Source organism: Camelus dromedarius, chromosome 10 (genome assembly GCF_036321535.1).
Source record: "Camelus dromedarius isolate mCamDro1 chromosome 10, mCamDro1.pat, whole genome shotgun sequence".
In the NCBI taxonomy this organism is placed as follows: domain Eukaryota; kingdom Metazoa; phylum Chordata; class Mammalia; order Artiodactyla; family Camelidae; genus Camelus; species Camelus dromedarius.
Genome location: NC_087445.1, coordinates 31,350,461 through 31,369,192, shown reverse-complemented (window position 1 = coordinate 31,369,192; position 18,732 = coordinate 31,350,461). Strand labels below are relative to the sequence as shown.

The 18,732-nt window shown below is 39.2% G+C and overlaps 2 protein-coding genes across 2 annotated transcripts in view; both read left to right on the top strand.

Annotated features, from left to right (window-relative positions):
* Positions 1–11,639, top strand: part of RCL1 (RNA terminal phosphate cyclase like 1) — a 104,540-nt gene extending 92,901 nt beyond the window's left edge. The window contains exons 9-10 of the mRNA XM_031449765.2: positions 8,209–8,275; positions 11,510–11,639. Of these exons, the coding sequence (XP_031305625.1) occupies positions 8,209–8,275; positions 11,510–11,551 (109 nt within the window). The 3' untranslated portion in view covers positions 11,552–11,639. The remainder of the gene's footprint in view (positions 1–8,208; positions 8,276–11,509) is intronic.
* Positions 11,640–11,702: 63 nt separating this feature from the next.
* JAK2 (Janus kinase 2) overlaps positions 11,703–18,732 on the top strand; it is a 168,333-nt gene continuing 161,303 nt past the window's right edge. Inside the window, exon 1 of the mRNA XM_031449763.2 lies at positions 11,703–11,835. The gene's annotated coding sequence lies outside the window, so the exon portion shown is untranslated. The remainder of the gene's footprint in view (positions 11,836–18,732) is intronic.

Genomic DNA, 18,732 nt, shown 5'->3' with positions numbered 1-18,732 from the left:
GTGTGCCACCAGAAACTAGTTAATTTTTTCCAAACCCTTTGGCGCCAGATGTCTCACACAGTCCTCTTAGCTGCAGCCTCCTGGGGTGAGGGTGACAAGTACCAGACAGGGCACCTGCAAGGGTGGACAAGGAAGCCGAGAACCAATAGGACTAGTTTCTGCTTTTACTCTGAGGCTAAGACAAAAACTGCACCTGAATCTAATCTCTCAGCCCAATAACCCCAGGACCCCTGGATGGTGCCACCTGCCTGTCACAACTGCCAGAATCCTACTTTTTTATCTTGAACATCATCAACCTGCAGGTTAAACAGGTTAACTGGTTCTGAGCTGAATGGGCTGTCACGAAGACCTAAGGTTGCCATAGATGATGCTTTTCCAAGGAGTCACCATGCTCAGCAATGAGAGTATGAACATGTATTGGTTCATTTTTTCGTTTATAAATATTCACTGAGCACCTGCTATGTGCCAGGCACTGAGGCTGGCACCAGAGACACAATAACTGACAAGATACACAAATGTCACTCTCATTGAGCTTACTGCTAGTGTGGGAGGAAAGTATTAAGTAATTACAAATTATTCAATTACAATTGTGAAAGTGGTTCCAAGGAAAAAGTACAAGGGGAAATCCACAGAGAACAGAACTTAATCTGGATGGCATGGATGTGAGGGAAAGAGCAGCATGAGATTAGGCCAGAAAACCAGGTGTAGACTAGATCTCAGGGGCCTTGTTGGCTAAACTTTTCAAGAGCCTATAATTTAATCCCAAATTCAAGGAGAAGCCATTGAAGGGAAGTGATATGATCCGATTTGCAAATTTGAGATTTCAGAATCACCGTGGAGAAGGGACTGTAGTAGGCTCAAAGCAGATGCCAGAGACCATGTGGGAAAGGCAGTTGGGCGGGGTTGGCGGAAATCCAGCACAACTGCTGTAGGGCTATTCGCATCCCTTCTGCCCAGCCCAAGTCTGGTGCCTTTTGGCTCCTTCACCAGTCTCTGGTCCAAACAGCTGTGGCTAAGACAGCATGATGGGCTTCAACTGATGGCAACGGCACAAGTCTTGGCAATTTAGGCAGCAAAGAGTGAGTTTGGTTGACGTTTTTCAAAAGGAGTGTGCATTTGCACCAGGCACCTAGGCTTTCATGGGTCCTTGCGTTCCGTCCAGTAATAATCTCAGTGACTTAACCCAGCAGTCCCAATAACGTAGTTGATGCTCAACTTATTGACTACTCTATGCCAAGTGCTTTCTTTTAAACTGTAGGATCTCACGTGAGGCTCAGAATCACTTCCTGTGATAGAATCGCTAGGTTCCACCATTACCCCATTGGTTCTGGACTGGGGCTCTGTATTAGAGTTCAGTGCAGGAATCAGACACTACTCCAGGTATTTCAGGCAAAAATGGATTTAGAACAAGAAATGAGGTGCTTACAAAATCACTGGAAGAGCTGGAGGAGAGGAAGGCACTTGGATTTTGGTCTCAAGGTCATTGGACTGCAGCTGAGATCCAGAGTTTTGGTGACCTGTCAGTCTCCCACTGTTGCCTGTTAGGCTGTCACAGTTGTCATTGCCACCCACCCACCCACAGTGGAGTGTGGAGTCTGTCAGCACTCCCATATGTCAGAGCCCACGTATTGGCCTGAAGCTCCATGGAAAGTGGCAAAGTGGAATTGCCTTGTTTCCACTTTCCACATCTCTCCTGAACACACCAAACTGGCAGAATCAATTCACACTCAGAAGCCTAGCTGCTAGCATACCTGGGAAATACATTCTCAGCTTTCCAACTTCTCCACATAGTAGGTGAAATAGGAGTTTGAGAAAGCCAGTTTAGCTTTAGCTTTTTTTATCCAGCCCACAGAGCAGGCCCAAATCTGTGTGATTTCTGCAGTCTTTTTTTAAAATTGAGGTATAATTTTCACATAAAAATGTACAGATTTGGGGTTTTTAGTTTGATGTTTTGACAGTGGCATGCACTCGTGTAACCTACACCGAAATCAAGATACAGAACATTTCCATCATGCCAGCAAGTTCCCTCATGCCTCTCCCCAGTCAGTCCTTCCTGCTTCCCACTCAGGTGATCTCAGCTCTAATTTCATTAATTTGTTTTGCCTGATGATCACAAATCAGTAGTGCCTGTTCTGAGACTTAAAACAAGTAGAACCATGCAATATGTATTCTTCTGAGGCAGGCTGAAAACAGCATCTGAGAGGCTGAACCATGTTAGTGTATCAGTAGCTCTGCCCTTTTTAGTGCTGACTAGTATTCCATTGTATGAATGAATCATAGGCTTTCCTCAGATGGTGGATATTGACATTGTTTCCAGTTTTTGGCTATTATAAAAATAGCCACTTAAGTCTATTTCTTGACAAAAACCCCTGGTAATTCTGATAGGAGTGGACCACATTTTGAGAAATGCTGCTCTATGACAGAAAACTGATGTGAGGAGAGGTTAAGTCTATGGTCCAAGGCCCTGTAACCAAGGAGGCCTTGATGCCAGAGCCCATGCTCTTCCTTCTTGTAAACTAGACCTTAGCATAGCAGCTTGAAGAGCTGACTGGACACCTTCAGGACTAAAATGGAATTTTTCCATGACAGAGTCAGAGAAAGGCCTCGGAAATAAGGCATATGTTTCAGTTACCAATTGCTGCATGACGAAACAACCAGGACTTTGGCTTAAACAGCAATTACTTTTTATGATTCTGTGGCAGGCCTGGGTAGTTCTTCTGTTGGTCCCACCTGGGTTCTTCTGTGGCTGCAATCAGCTGGGAGGTCCACTAGGTGTTTGGGCTCCGCTGGGAAGGCTGGGACATCTGGGCTTCTTTCTCTAGGAGCTTTCATCCTCAAGGAGTCTGGACCGGGCTTCCCCATGTGGTGGTTTTCCAAGACAGAAAGCTGCAGCGCACAAGCACTTATCAGACCTCTGTTTGCATTGTGTTTGCTAATGTTCACTGGTCAAAACCAAGTCACATGGCCAAGCTCAGATTCAGTGTGGGAGGGGACTATCCTAGGGAGTGGTGTGTTTTCTTCAGGGACCATTAATGCAACAGTCTACTATAGCCTAGAAGTTTCTGTTTCAGAGGCAGTGATGAGCTTGAGAGGAAGAGAACTAGGGAGTTAATAATAGAGGATTAAAGAAAATTTTAGTGGTGCCAGAGAGGTCAAAAGAAATACTCTATGAAGGAAGGGCCACTTTTCTCCTCATAATCTTTGTGGCTCCCACAGCACTCAGGGCAGAGCTTTACATACAGTAGGTGCTCAGGAATACCTTTTAAATTGAATCAAATTATCCATGGTACACTGGAGTGTTAGAACCTAGAGGAAGGATGGCTAAATGATAATGTAGTAAAAGAAGCCAGACTTCTTAAGCACGGAAGGACAAGTACTAACAGGAGAAAAATTAACACTGAGAAGTGAAGTCAGATGTAATGGAGAACATGAGCACATGCTTGTTCCATAAACAAACTGTATGTCCACCCTTTCAACCAATGTTAATATTTGCCCGACACAATGCAGAGGACTCAAAATGTGGGTCACCAGAGCATGTGGAACACTCAGGTAGATGGTTAGAAATGGCTGAGAGGTGTGTCTAAGTGGATAGGGCTCTGATTCTGTGGTCTTCCCATAACCTGTAAGGTGATCTGAAAGTCACTGCCTGCCCCAGTAGAGGGTACCAGATATGCTTGCCTTAACCATACCCTCTTACTCTTATCACTTCAGTGCAGGATGGAACTTTCAACTGCCAGCACCTGCTTGTTGTGCTTGAGGGCTTACTGTGGCCATTCCTTTTGTAGAGGAAGCAACCAAAGACTAACAGGTATTGGCATAGGGTATTAAAACCAAGCCAGTTATTCATGATAAACCTACAAAGAGGCAAAAAAGGCCCATTATTCCACTAATCAAAGTGCACATTCTGCCAAAGATAGAAAAGACTACAGTCTTGCTAATGCCCTTCCACTCAGAAATGTTCAATGAAGATTATGTACTGAGTCTTTCTTTGCATTTCTGAAACTGCTTCCTAGCTGTCTTCTGGCTCCAGTCCTGTTTCCCTCGAGCCCACTGTCTGCACTTTAGTGACCTTTGAAATACAAACATGATCATTAAGCTTTGTGAAAAAAGAGGTGACGTCTCTCATTCTCCATTGTAACTTCAACACCTAGCAGTGCCTGCACATAGTAGGTACCTAGAATTATTTATTGACTAGATATTATTGGAAACTTTCAGCTCATGAACAAGGTATACACCAGTTTCTCTTGTAAGGAGGTCCTTTGGAATTTGGAATACGTTTGGCTATCACAAACGTATAGGTGATAGGTGGTTTTTAGCTTATCAGACTAGCTTATAAAAACCAAGTTCACCCATGATATTGCTTAACTCTAGTCCCAGCTTTTCTGGTTCCCTTTGAGCAGGATTGCATACAATGAAGGAGGAAGAAGAGATGGAAGAAGGATAGGACTTAGGAGGCATTTGGAGTTGGATCATTTGTCATAAATGTCATCCTTTTTCACACTTCCACTTTTGCCCTTCTCTAGGTCACTCCTCTGCACCTGTTCCCTATCAGGCCCTCCCCTAAGTGCAGCAACCTCCTCCCCAACCCAGGAACCTCTTATTCTTCACACTGTCAATCACAATCTTATTCCCTGAGTGCAAGTGATTTCAAATATTAAGAGAAAAATGACCTGATTGAGAAAATTCACACTCCAGATGGATGTTTGATAGTTCTTTAACCCTCCTAGAGATATTTCCAATATTCTAAAATCAGCTTACAATAAATGAGTCTCTAATTAGTGGAATTCACTTTAACAAGATAAAATGAAAAAAAAATATGGTGAAAAATATTTTGGAGCATGTATTCTCACAAACTCCTCAGCCTTTTTTTCAGATTCTCCCCTTAGGGCCAATCTGTATTATTCTGGATTTTTATAACTTTACGTTCTTTAAAGATCCTTCCCTGCCTCTTTTCTCCACAACTGTTCCCATAGGCCTGGTTGAGGAGGGGGCATGAGTGAATTCAGCCTTGGGGTGGAAAGCTGACAAAGTAGATCCCATCTTCCTTGGCACCTCTGATGCCTTTGCCCCAGCAATGTGCACCTTGACCTCACTCTGCCTGTGGGGACACTGGTACCAAGCCCAACATCAAGCTGTGGTCAGTAGTCAAAGGGCAAGAACCAGGACAATTGGAGGGAATTTCTGACTGGGCAGTCTGGGGATTTCCATCCTAACACTTGTATTCTCTTTAATTCTTTGTTATTCGGATACATTTATATTCGGCCACCACAAAGAACCCTGTGACCAGGGGATTTCTGCTTTTACAGCTATAGGAAACACATTGGATTAGAAAGGATTAAACTGATACTTGCCTAAAGTCACACAGCTGTTTAGAAGAGAGCACATTTCCTCTCAGTCCTGTGGTTTTTTTTTTTTGTTAAAAAGTAGATGGTTCATATCCCTTAAAAAATAAGGGTTCCCTTAATAAGCTTCAAGACTAGACTAGCTCATCACTCTTGAGTCAGAAAAATAATACATTTATATTTATGGCTTTTTTTTTTTCCATTAGCCTGAGAAAGCATTTCTCAAAGTATGTTGTTCCACTGAACACTAGTTAATTTTAGAAAGGGTTTCAAAGACAAAATTACACTCTCTGCCATCTTGGAGACTTACAGTGCATATTAGCATATTAAAGTTTCTGGGAAGTCCTGAGACAAATGAAATCAAAGTTTCTTAAACTCTGCATTCCTCAAATTTATTTGAGAATTAATTTCCCCCTCCCCCTGGAAAAAAAAGAATTACCTTCTATCCTTCCTCCTTCCTTCCCTTTATTTCTTCTTTCCCCCCTCCCTCCCCTCCTTCCTTCCTCCCTGTGAAGCATGATTATCAAGTAATGCACTTTGTGAAATATTGGACTAAGGTAAACAGAATTGAAAATCAATTTATAGTAGGCCACTGATTTTCTTCTGAGATTAAAAACTTTCTTATTGTTTTGGCTGTATTCTCTACTATGGACAGCATTACCAAATGATGACATTAAGGTGTATTTAGTCAATTTATATCTTTGGGAAGGCTTTGACTTAACTTAGGAGATCTGTACGATATCCTTTCATTGTATAAGACTCCTTGCTATATAAGGAACAGAAATATAGGTCTCAGTTGCATGTAAGCAAAATCAGCAGGTGGGCTTTGTTTCTGTGGCTTTATGGTAAGTTTTGAAATTCAGTAATTGATGTCTTCCAATTTTGTTTTACTTTTTTTCCTTCAAGATTATCTTGGCTATTCTGTTCTAGAATTTTTTGATTTGCATATAAATTTAAAAATTAGATTGTCAATTTCTACAAAAATAAGACTGGTACGATTTTGATAGTGATTGCCTTGTTGACCAGTTTGGGGAGAACTGATGCCTTAATGACATGGTGTTTTCTAATCCATGAACATGGTTGTCATATTGTGATATAGTAAATATTTATTTGGTCTTTGTCCCTGGTTCCTGGCACAAGAACTTCTGCAGAGGGATTACTGTCTTTTTGTATGCTAATGTGATAAATGATAGCTGGACGCCCCTAGATAGCTTCAGATTGGGGATTTGTTGCCAGAATAACCAAGGCATGATTAGAGGATTGGAACTTTCAGCTTCCCCCAATTCCATCTGACCTCCCAGGAGGGGAGAGCACCTAGAGATTGAATTCATCACCAATGGCTGATGATTTCATCAATATGCTTACTTGCTGAAACCTCCAAAAAACCCCTCAACTGTGGAATTTGGAGAGTATCGAGGTTGGTGAGCATATCTGTGTGTCAGGAGGTTGGCACGCCCCAACTCCCTGGGTACAGAAGCTCCTGTACCAGGGACCCTTCTGGATCTTGACCTATGTACCTCTTCATCTGTCCATTTGTATGCTTTATAATATTCTTTACAATAAACTAGAGATGAAAATATCTTTTAAAATGAACTTAATCATTGGTATCTGTGGAACAATATCCAGAGGTCTAACATACACATAATTAAAGTTCCAGAAGGAGAGTAAAGAGAAAATGGGGCCTAACATTTATTTAATGAAATAAATGGCAAAAATATTCACAAATTTACTAAAAGACATATATTTAGAAATGCAAGAAGAACTCCAATCAGGATAAATACCAAGAAAATTATGCCTCAGCACATCATAGTGAAAGTTTGAACCCACCGCCCCCACAAAAAAAAGAGAGAGAGAAAATATTGAAAACATTAAAAGGAGAATGACACATTACATTGGGGAAACAAAGATTCAAATGACTGGACACATCATCAGAAACCTGAGAGGCTAATGATACCTTTAAAGTGTTGAAAGAAGAAACCCAATTACCAACCTAGACAAATACATGTGACAACTGTAACATTAAGGTAAGGGGAGGTAAATGGACATACAGAGTTATAAGATTCATACATTTTACATAAAGTAATATAATATTAAATCTAAAGAGAGTTTAGAGAAGTTTGGGGTATATATTTAATTCCTAGAGCAATCACACAGGAAATGATGCAAAGAGATATATGTAAGAAGCCAGTAGAGGAGGGCAGAAATTGAGAATAAGAGGTACAATAAGCAGGGAGAATAAATAGAAAATAGTGATATTCATACAATAGAATACCACTCAGCAACAAAAAGTAATGAACCACTTCCATGTACCAACATGAATGACCCTCAAGAACATTATGCTGAGTGAAGGAAGTCAGTCACAGAGAGTACTATTTTCATTTTTAATAAAATTTTAGAATAGATAAAAACTAATCAATAGTGAAAATGGAATTTCCTTGGGATGCCTCTTGCTCCCAGAATATATTAGATTCCTGTTCCTGTCCCTGGTAGGAAGCACTCTCTCATAGCACTTATTGCATCACCATTTCATTATTATATTCCCAGAATTTAGCACAGTAGGCTGGCATATGATATATGCTCTAGAAATATTTGTGGTGTAGATGGTTGAATGGGAGAGGGTGTGTTGTTATACAATGTTAATCTGAGTTGATTAGGGAAAAGAGCATGTTTTCATACACTTGAGGGTGTATGTATCAGTATGTTTTAAATTTCAAGTATTAGACACCAGAATCAAAGTGGTAAACAGTGAATCTCATCGGGGTAGATGTCTAGTAGTAGCGTAGACTTCAGATGCAGTGTGATCAGGACTTCCAATCCCCTTCAATTGTTTAGCTGATCTCATCTAATGTGTTTTGTCTTTCCTCAGGCTGGTTTACCTCGTGGTTACAAGATGGATGCCAGTGGCACCTGCAGCTTCTTTTCACGTTCAGCAGGTAAGAGACATTGGTCTGTCTTAAAGCCAAGAAATAACTTCCCCAGCTTTCCCAGACGTTCTTCAGCAACCATTTCCTTTTGTCTTATTGGCTGATTCTCAATCATGTACTCAGTCCTGAACCTGTCACTGGTTGGCTTATATTACTCAGTTCACCTCTGGGATCACAAGTTCTGCATGAGGAAGGGTAGATACCTGAGCAAAATTGAGTTACTGTTAGAAAAGATGAAGGGCAGAATGGATTCTGGGAAGACAACCATAGATATCCACTTCTGTGTAATATGCTCTGAAAAATTGCCTTTCTTTTTCTCTCTTTTTAGACTTTTTAAAAATTAAAGTATAGTTAATTACAATGGTTGTGTTAGTTTTAGGTGTACAGCAAAGTGATTCAGTTATATGTACCTATACACACATACATATATATCCTTTTTTAGATTATTTTCCATTATAGGTTATTACAGGATATTGAATATAGTTCCCTGTGCTATACAGTAGGTCCTTGTTGTTTATTTTATATATAGTAGTGTATATATGTTAATCCCAAACTCCTAATTTATCCCCCCCCACCCCCAAGCCTTGCTTTTTTCTTATAGATACTTTGCGTTTTGTGACTGAGATTGTTTGATCCTGCACTAACAGTTGAAAACTCAGAGATAAATCTGTGGCCCATTCATAGCAAATGCACAGAGTAATGTGGTGCTTTTAAAATTTTTAAAAGCTTCATTCCTGCTTCTTAATTATGTTCATACTCTTATTTTTCCTTTTGCCTCATCTTTCTTGTTTATTTCTAATTTATTTCCTATTTTGTATATTTTTGCTAAGTCATACTAATTTTTTTAAAGTAGGCTTAAACAAATAAAATACAGATTGCTTGTAATATGCTTCCTCCTCCCCCCGTGTTGCTTTGTCCTTAAATATCTAGAAGTATAGATTTTAAAATTGATATATAACTGACATGTAACATTATATTAGTTTCAGTTGTACAACGTAATGATTTGATATTTGAATAAGAGTATAAATTTTTTTATAGCTCCTTCCTGCCAGCCATGGGCAGGAGTTGGTGCCACCAACATGTCATTATTTTTATCATTTTATTTCCACTCCCTTTGAGAATATTCTTCTTTCACTAATATTATGAGAAGAGAAATAAATGTTTCATTATTTTGGGTGATAGAATCCAGGAAGAACTAAGAAAATCCAATAATTTCATAGTCTTATGGAGGAAAGCACCCTATATAGAAATTATTTTTAAAAAGAGAAAAATAACCTGCTCTCATTATGAAAGAATTTTCTTATTCTTACCCTTGCTAGGAATTGTGTATTGCATGGTTTTGTTTCAAATATTATGTCCTGTAACCATTTGGAAAAAGTAGAGTTAGATCCCTTCCTTATTCCATATGCACAAATAAATTCCAGGATTTAAATGTAAAACATAAAACCTTGAAAACGTGGAACCTTGAAGGCATTATGCTAAGTGAAATACACCAGTCACTGAAGGACAGATCCTACATGATCCCATCTTTGTGAGGCATCTAAAATAGTCAAATTCATAGATTCAGAGAGTAGAGTGGTGCTTATCAGGGGCTGGGGGAAGGGGGAAATGGGCAGTAGCTAATCGGTGGGCATAAGGTTTCCGTTAAACAAGATGAATAAATCCTAGAGATCTGCTGTACAACAGTGTACCTAAGTTAACAATACTGTATAATAAACTTAAAATTTTGAGAGGGTAGAGCTCATGTTAAATATTCTTATCACAATAAAATATTAAATTTTATTCTGGTGTCTAATACTTGAAATTTAAAACATACTGATAAAATTTTAAAGGATTTAAATATAAAACATAAGATCATGAAAGGAAATATGAATGAATATATCATCTTAGGGCAGGAAAGAAATTTCTAGGCATGATACCAAAGACAGAAACCTTATAAGCAAATGCTAATTACGAATAATAGCTAACATCTATACAGGTCTTACTATATGCTGGGCCATGTACTGAGGACTTGTGTTATCTCATTTAATCCTCACATTAATCCTGTGAGGTGGGTATCATTGTTATCGCCCTTTCATGAGTGAAAAAAGAAGGCACAGGGAAGTTGTTTACCTTAGTTAAAGTCACCCAGCCAGAAGTGACTGAATTAATATTTAAAGCCCAGTAATCTGACTCCAAAGCCTGAAAATTTAATGGAATATGATACAAAATAGTATTTAATGTATATGCTCGCCATTTCTTCAGTGTAGTGTGTTAAGAAAGCCAGGTGAGTTTTTGTTTGTACAAGTGCTTGATAAACTGTGAAGGACTATCTAGTGTCAGTGAGCAGTGTCTGGCAGCACGTCACTGCTGGCCAGAGTGAAACAAGGAAGAGCAACCTACATCCAGCCTGAGACTGCCGAGCATCCTCCTTTTACCTACCTTCCTCTGACTTCTTTCAGTCCCTCTCATTTAAACTGTGCTGCTCAGTTTCTCACATGGAAACCCCTCAGCTAATCCAGCAGTACAAGGCACTTCCCCAATCCTGCCAAAGAATTTGGCAAAGATCCTGCGTCTTTTCTGTGGAGACAAATGGCGTAGATTTCACACCTGGGACATGAAGGAGAACTGAATCCAAACATAAACAGTAGCTCTCAGTCACTTGGCAATTGATTGGCCATTTCTTCTTACTCTCCCAATCTTTTCCAGCAGGTAGACAAGCAAGGTTAATTGGCATGATGGGAATAGAGCTGGATATAGAGACAGATGTTTAGATAATTGCTAATGTAAGCCAACTTTTAGTTTAGATTTTATAGGAAGGAAATATTTGTAAATACAATATTGCTATTGCCGAAGAGTTTGTGGAACATCACACTCGGTGATGTAATACTGGAAGCCATCCACTCTATCATCTTTCGTCCATAGTCATTCTCCAAAGTGTTTGTTTTGACTTATTGCTCAATGTATGAAATAGATACAAATGTAAAAGAAACAGATATCCTACCCACTTCTAAAGGCACTTCAAGAAGCATGCAAACTAATCTTCATTTAAATGAAAACTTCTGTAGTTGACAATGCTTGGCATGGTGAAGAAATGGATTCCTGACAAGAATGACAGTTGGGAAATTCCAAATCTGCTACATTCCAGTGGATGAAGGAATAGTCAGGAGTTATGAGTGGCTCCCTACTAGGAAGAAAACTGTTAGGATAGCTGACCACAAAAAGAAAGATTTCAAAATTTATTCCAGTTATTTGTCATTTTAGATTACTTTCTGTCTTTGGGAAATCCACTCTTACCAGCACTAAAGGCAGTTTCTAAGGAATAAAGAAGAAAAAGAAGAAGATGCCACTTTAGAAGATGTCATTGCTTCATCCTTCAAATAGCCACATGGGGAACGTGCAGCAATTTCCTTGTTAGGAAATTCTGCTCAGAGCATCCTGTGCTTCTCTCCATGTGGACTGGAACTCTCCTGAGAGCTAGACTGACAAGCCCATCACCTGATGGGTAGTTCGCTTACGCGGGCTCTGAGGAAATTTTGCCAGATCTCATGGGTGTTTCTGTCTGAGCTCCAAACCCTGAGGCAAACCTGGTAAGTACTGGAGTCACAAGCTATTTATTTTCTTATTCTTAACACATTTCTTCACAGGTGATTTCATAACATAATGGGATTATTTAATTAAAAACTATGATGTACATCTCTTGGAAAGAACAGTCTGTTAATATAGGATATTATTATTGCTGTTGGGATTAAGACTCATTACTTAATGAATATTCATAAATTAAGAAGAAGTGTGTAGTCCATACTATAAGCATAATGTAATACTCATTTGAAAAATCCTTAATTTGAATAATTGCTTCAAAAGGCTAATAATTTAAGACTAGATTCACTTTACTACTGTAACCTGGAAAATTAAGGGAAATTATGTCAGTTTTCATAACCTAAGAATCACATACCATCTCTGAATGATCATGTATTTTAAATAGCTTTTTATAAGTGAAGTGTCACTGTGAATAATTAAAGATCACTAGCCACTTCCAAAGGTAGATGCTTTCCCCGAGTGTATCTAATTTCCAGGCTTTTGAAGGGGCAGCTGTTGGGTTTACTTATTTCATTAAAAATAAATATTTATTTTGTTTCCAATTAAAAAGCAGTACATGCTCATTGAAGAGCACAAGAGAAAAACATTAAAAAACATGGAAAGGAAAAAAATAAGGATCACCTATAATCCTTAGAGATATTTCCTATTAATATTTTGCTGTTAACATTTGTCTTCCAGTCAATTTTTTTTCTTACCTTTCTGTTTTTAAAAATTACAGAGGAAATACATGCCCATCATAAAAATTGGAGACAATGTAGACAAAGTGCAGAAGTCAACCCTATTATAGGCAGAATTATGAATCCACAAATTCATATGTTGGAATTCCTAACCCCCAGTACCTCAGAATGTGACTATTTGGAGATAGGGATTTGAAAATATGATTAAGTTAAAATGACGCTGGTATCTCTTCTTATAAGGACACTAATCCTGTCAGATCAGGGCTTTACCCTTATGACCTCATTTAACTTTAATTATTTCCTTAGAGGCCCCTTCTCTAAATGGAGCCACACTGGGGATTAAGGCTTCAACATACGCCTTTTAAGGGGACACAAACATTCAATCCATAACAGAGTGTGTCTGTAGCTAAGCCAGGATGAGTCCTAAGGATTTTTTTTCTGGATGGATCTGAGGGAATTTGACCCTATTGTGGGGTGGGCTCTGTGAAGTGAGAACAGATGACTGACTTGGATGGGATGATGGCTCCTTTTTAACCACCTCATTTAAAATACCACTCTATAAAACTGTAAGAAAAGCTGACCAGAAAATGAAGTGAGAGCTTTGTTGTTCCTTACTTATAGATTAATACTTATAGAAAACTTAACTCAATCCAAGAACTGTTTGTTCATCTCTTACCTTGCGTAAGATATTGTCCAGTACATTCAGAGCAGCAGAAAGATACTGACATAGTGCCTGCCTGTAAATTCTCAGGCTTTTAGTTCAGTGGTTACCTAACCTGGCATCAAATCAACTAGGAAATAGTTTAAAATACTCAGATTTGATAAAACCATATTGAAAACCTGTCCAGCAGTATCTGCTAAAGCTATTCTTTGACCCAGGAATTTCGTTCCTATGTGTTTACCCAACAGAAATGCATTCATATGTGCACCAAAAGATGTGTATAAGAATTTATTGCAGCACAATTTGCAACAACCCTTAATTGGAAAGAATCTGAATATCCATCAGCAAAACAGCAGTGAGAATGAGCAAACTACAAATATAGTGACAACATAAATTTCACAATCACAATGTTGAGCAAAGAAAGCCAGACACAGGAAAGTTTATATTGTATAGTTTCATTTATATGAAGTTCGAAAAAAAGTTAAAAACAAAAAGGCAAAACCAACCTATACTGTTTAAAGTCTATATATTGGCTAACCTTGAGGGGGAGAGACAGAGTCTGGGGAAAAAAACATGAAGGGGATTCTGGTATGCCAATATGCTCTGTTACTTGATATGTTCAGTTAACTGGGAATGTTTACTATACGAAAATTCTTCAAGCCACACACGATTTTTTACATTTTTTTTGTATGTATGCTGCCCATTATTTATAATATACAGATTTCTAGGCCCAATCTCAGACCTAACAAATTAGAAAGTCTACCTAATTTAACTGTCGACATAAGGGGCTCCAGAATCCATGTTTGAAAAGCTCCCCAGGGATTCTGGTGGATGCATTTAGATTCAAGTTTTGGAGGAATTGCTGCTTTTCTGAAAACAGTATTTTAGCCCTTCCCTAGACCTAATCTTTCCTTTGTACTGGGGAGGAATCTTTGTGGGCAACAGTCATGCACGAGGGGTTCATTATGGAGATGCTCAGAAAAGCCATTGGCAGTCCACCGCACTGACTGCCACAGTCTGATCTGGTCCCGCTCAAAAAGAAATAGACCTTTTCTCAGAGCTGCATAAAGAGATAGGTAGGTCTAGGTGGATGTGGCAGTTTACTTACGAGACTAGATTGTTCTGTTTTTATACTAAATTGTCATATTGGATCAAACGAGGAGTGCAGCTTGAAAGCAAATGGAATCATAAGAGTATACCAAGTATCTCACGAGGATTTTGCCTAAATACTGACAAATTATGACATGCAGAGCTGATATCACAAGGTTAGTTATGTTACTTTGGTTTCTTATCATTTATGGACTCACACTGAACAAAGAAAGGAACGGATGTCACTTTTATAAATATGTTAAAAGAGAATGGCACACAGAAGAGAATAAAAAGGGAGACGTATTTCCTCACACCCACTGCTTTCCCTTACAATGCAGCTCAGTTTTTTTCTGAAACTGATTAATTTAGACAATCGCTTGGACTCACCACATTCAGGTAGCTGTCCTTCACTCTAGACTGAATTCATGTTTTATAATTTGGTAAATAGTCTGTAACCTGCCCCCTGAGAAAGCCATTCATTGGGCTGAATTTTAGCAGAACTGGTAGAAATGTAGGGTTTTTTTTCCCAGGTCTTAGTCAGAGAGGAATGTATCTGGTGGAGCTCTTGAGGGCTCAAGATTTGGAGTCACACAGACATGGGTATAAATTCCAGCTCCAGCCCTCTCTAGTTTTGTGATTTGTGGTCAGGAAGCTTCTCTATGATTCGCCCCCTCCAACTGTAAAATGGGGGTAATAATAATAATGACAATAGCAACCTGATAGAATTGTATGGATTAGGTGAGGTCATTCATGTGAAGTATATATGTGTTAATGAGTCATGGTAAATACTCAGTGTATCTTGATGTTATGATGATGGTGGCAGTCAGGGAGTTCCAAGAGAAAATGAAGCAATCCTGTGGACAGAACCCTGAAAACCCACAAGAGACCAGTGGAAACCACCTACAATTAAAAGAGGGACTCTGCTTGGTTTCCACTGATTTCCAGGTCCATGGGGTATGCATAAAATACTAACAAACGCATACATGGATATTACTTAGATTGAGTTACAGTAGAGGTGATAATAACAATCAACTAACAAATGATGGGTTTAAAATGACCTGGCATAGAGGACTCAGTGATCAATATTCAGTGTCAGTGCTCAACCCAGAATAGACTGTCCGTGGAGAGAGAGACTGGGCTTTCTTAAACAGGCTGACTATAGCAGTTAGCTCTCTTCTGTTGCGGTCACCTTTCAGGACCAATGATACGGACATCAGCCGGTTAGAAAGCTCAGTCCTTTGACTAAGGGCTCAACATTTCCCCTTCTTCCTCTCACCTTATTCCACTTCATCTTAAGCACAAAGGTCCAGAAGTGGCTCCCTGCAGTGGACCTATGTCCAGCTGCTTGTATTGATGGAGAACCTTGTGACAAGCTTTCTGTATCTGTAGGAATTTCAAACTGAAGATAGAATAGACTAGCTGTATCTTTAACATTTAAAAGAGAACTCAAGCCTTAGAAAGGAGATAGCATGGGGGTCTCTGAGCTTTTCTGGTCTGACACACTGTGATAAAAGCATGAGAGCATCTGTAGAAAGTAATCAGCTCTGGTCATTGAGACAATTTTCATAAAAATGAAAGAAACAGATAATCCCAGTATTCCCAACTTGAGCAGTTTTGGGCAAAGTTAAAAACAGTCTGGGTAGGAATGAAGTCTAGTATGTCTGAACCTCCTTTTGAGAAGTCAGTGGTGGGTACTGCGGTCAGCATTGTGATTGGAGGGCCCACATTCTTTTCATGCCTCAAATCACATTACCACTATACCCGGTAACAGTGTACCCCTCTTCACATGTGCCTGGGCATTGCTGATGGTGCCCCAGAGCTGGATTCTGCAGCAAGAAGGTCCTCTGCCCACTTTATTCTTCTCATGAGGGATGAACTCTGCCCTCTCATGTAATGATAACCTTACATTTGGGTCTTTGCAAATGTTAGCACAGAGAATCCTCATTCCTCTAGTTTACAGACAAGGTAGTGAGGTTAAATGACCTTTTATGAGAAGAAATGGGATTAGAAGTCAAATTTGGTGGCCAAACTCATGGTGAGCCCAGCTGGAGGCAGTTGAGCACAGAGGTGTCAGAGTCAGAAGCCCAATGTTCATAACTCAGTTTCACCTCTTACTAACTCAGAATGTTGGCACATTTTCCTAAGCTCGGTTTTCCTATCTGTAGGATACAGATCATAATAGTAGCTATTTCAGAGCATTGTTTGATCACGTGAGACAATGCGTGTAAATTATGTAGCACAATGTTTGGCATATAGAAACTGCTCAATAAATATGACCTACCATCTACTTTATCTTTTGGGGGCTTTGGAAACTGAAGTATGTCCAAATTGCTATTCTCAATCTCTAAAATCTTTAAACCAGACTATTTCAGGTATATTGCTTCTTATGATCAACCTGGTTCTGGGCACATAATACTCTGAAATAAAATATCTTAATTTTTTGAGAAAAGAAAAGCTGCATGTAAAACATTAATTCTTATAGACTGATTATGAATTTCTCTTATGCTGGTTACTTTAAATAGCCATCTAATCACATAACAACCATCACTGCCCCCTTAAATTGGGTAACTGTTAGGTAAAATATCATTTTGCACCAAGAAGGCTTTTTACAATTTTAGTGTGCCTACCATTGCATTGACCCATCATTTATAATCACTCACCTGGTAGTGATATTCCCAATGTTGGTGTAACAGAGCATCTTAGCTAGGCCAGAGTTGGGGCCCAGGTGATTCTAATGAGAAAGCCAGGCACTGGTTTGCAAAGGGGCTAGGAGCCTCGTGGAACACAGGTCTTGGATCCTGACCACCACTGGCTTCAGACAGCATGCCTCATGGACTGTGATGGCCCCAATAGAGGCCAGATGACAGGGAGAAATGACTGGGGCATGGAGAGCTAAGTCACAATAAGGAAAGCAGGAGGCTCCCATACCAAGCCAAACCCAGCAGCAAGGCTGTAATATTTTATGGAGTGGTTGCTCCTGGTGCACCATAGAGATTGCTGCCAAAATCCACCCTGACCTTACCTGCCTGGTGAGTAAGGGTCCCAAGGGAAATGATGGCTGTTTCTAACTTGTGAGTGAGCTTTCCAAAGCAAATTGGAGGCTGATCAACGTTACTGTGGATCATCCTGAACTCCCTCTGGTTTTTCAAGGTCAGTTTTAAGTGACTGGATGTCCAGCATTGGCAGTATGGTGTGACCTCTAGGTGAACTGTCATTGCCTAAACAGCGAATAAGGTGACAAATGAGTTTGTTGGACTAATCACTTTTAACATTTTGAGGCTCGAGCAACTTTGCTGTGGCTTCTTTCCTAAGTTCTGCAGCTCAGTGTTTGTGGATGTTTATGGCATCTTTGCAGACTCTAGAAAATAGTTTTGAAGGGGAGATTCTGAGAGATGGGACTTCCCTTGGTCAAGCAAGTGGGAGGCTTGGAGCTGGTGAAATTTGGGTATTAATGTTATTATTATCCTTGTTCTAAAGATGAGTGAAGGCTAAGCTCTTTGGATTGCTTTTTTTTTTAAGTCTCAGCATCAGAGGATTCAAAAATAATGCTGATTTCTTATAAAGAAAACTTCAGGCTAACTACTTCTGAAGGTCATATTTTTATTTTTAAATTGTATTTTTAAAGAGTACTCACAGATCCTGGAAGAGTGCTAGTACACAGTAGGTGCTCAAAGAAAAAATAAGGGTAAAATTTGTTGTCGATTCCTTCTCTTGTGGCTTAAAGGCTTGGAGTGCTTGTTAGGGGACTGTGGTTTCTTCTTGCAAATCATTAAATTCTTTTCTGCTATGACTCATACTAACAGGAAGACTGATGAAATATCTTTTCAGCAGTAACCAGAATATGTTCTTTTCTTTATTACTTAAAAGTGCAGTGGATTCACTAACACTGAAATCACATATGGCCAAGGCTGAATGATGACAGAGAGAAGTGAAACAGTTTCTTAGGGGACTGTGATGAAACTTGTTCACCTCCTTTTTTAAATCAGAAGAATGATGATAAGTGTATCAGTAATTATACAGTGGACTGGTGTTTTGAAAAATGTATCTACCTGCTTTGAAGTTGCTTTCCAAATGAATTATAATTACTTACCACTAGGAATAAATGATCTACAACAGATTCATATTTTTTATGTAGACTAAATATAAAATAGCTGAAAAATTCACTAATTAGATAAAATTGCCCCCTTTGTTTCAACTACAGTACATGCATGAGTTTTTGGGAGTTTGCTTTGTTATTTATTGTGTGAAATACAAGAACTTTTATTATGCTCTGAGAAGTTGAAACTGTATTGATATTGGAGTGGGCAAGGGCAGAAATGACATCACCAGATTTCTTTTTCTCTTGAGAAGACAGTGAGTAATCTGGGTGTGTCAGTTTCACTGTAGTTTTTGTCTAAGAGCGTTTTCCTCCTTGAGATTTGTATTCCAAGTATGATATTATTGCTTAGATGAGTTCTCTG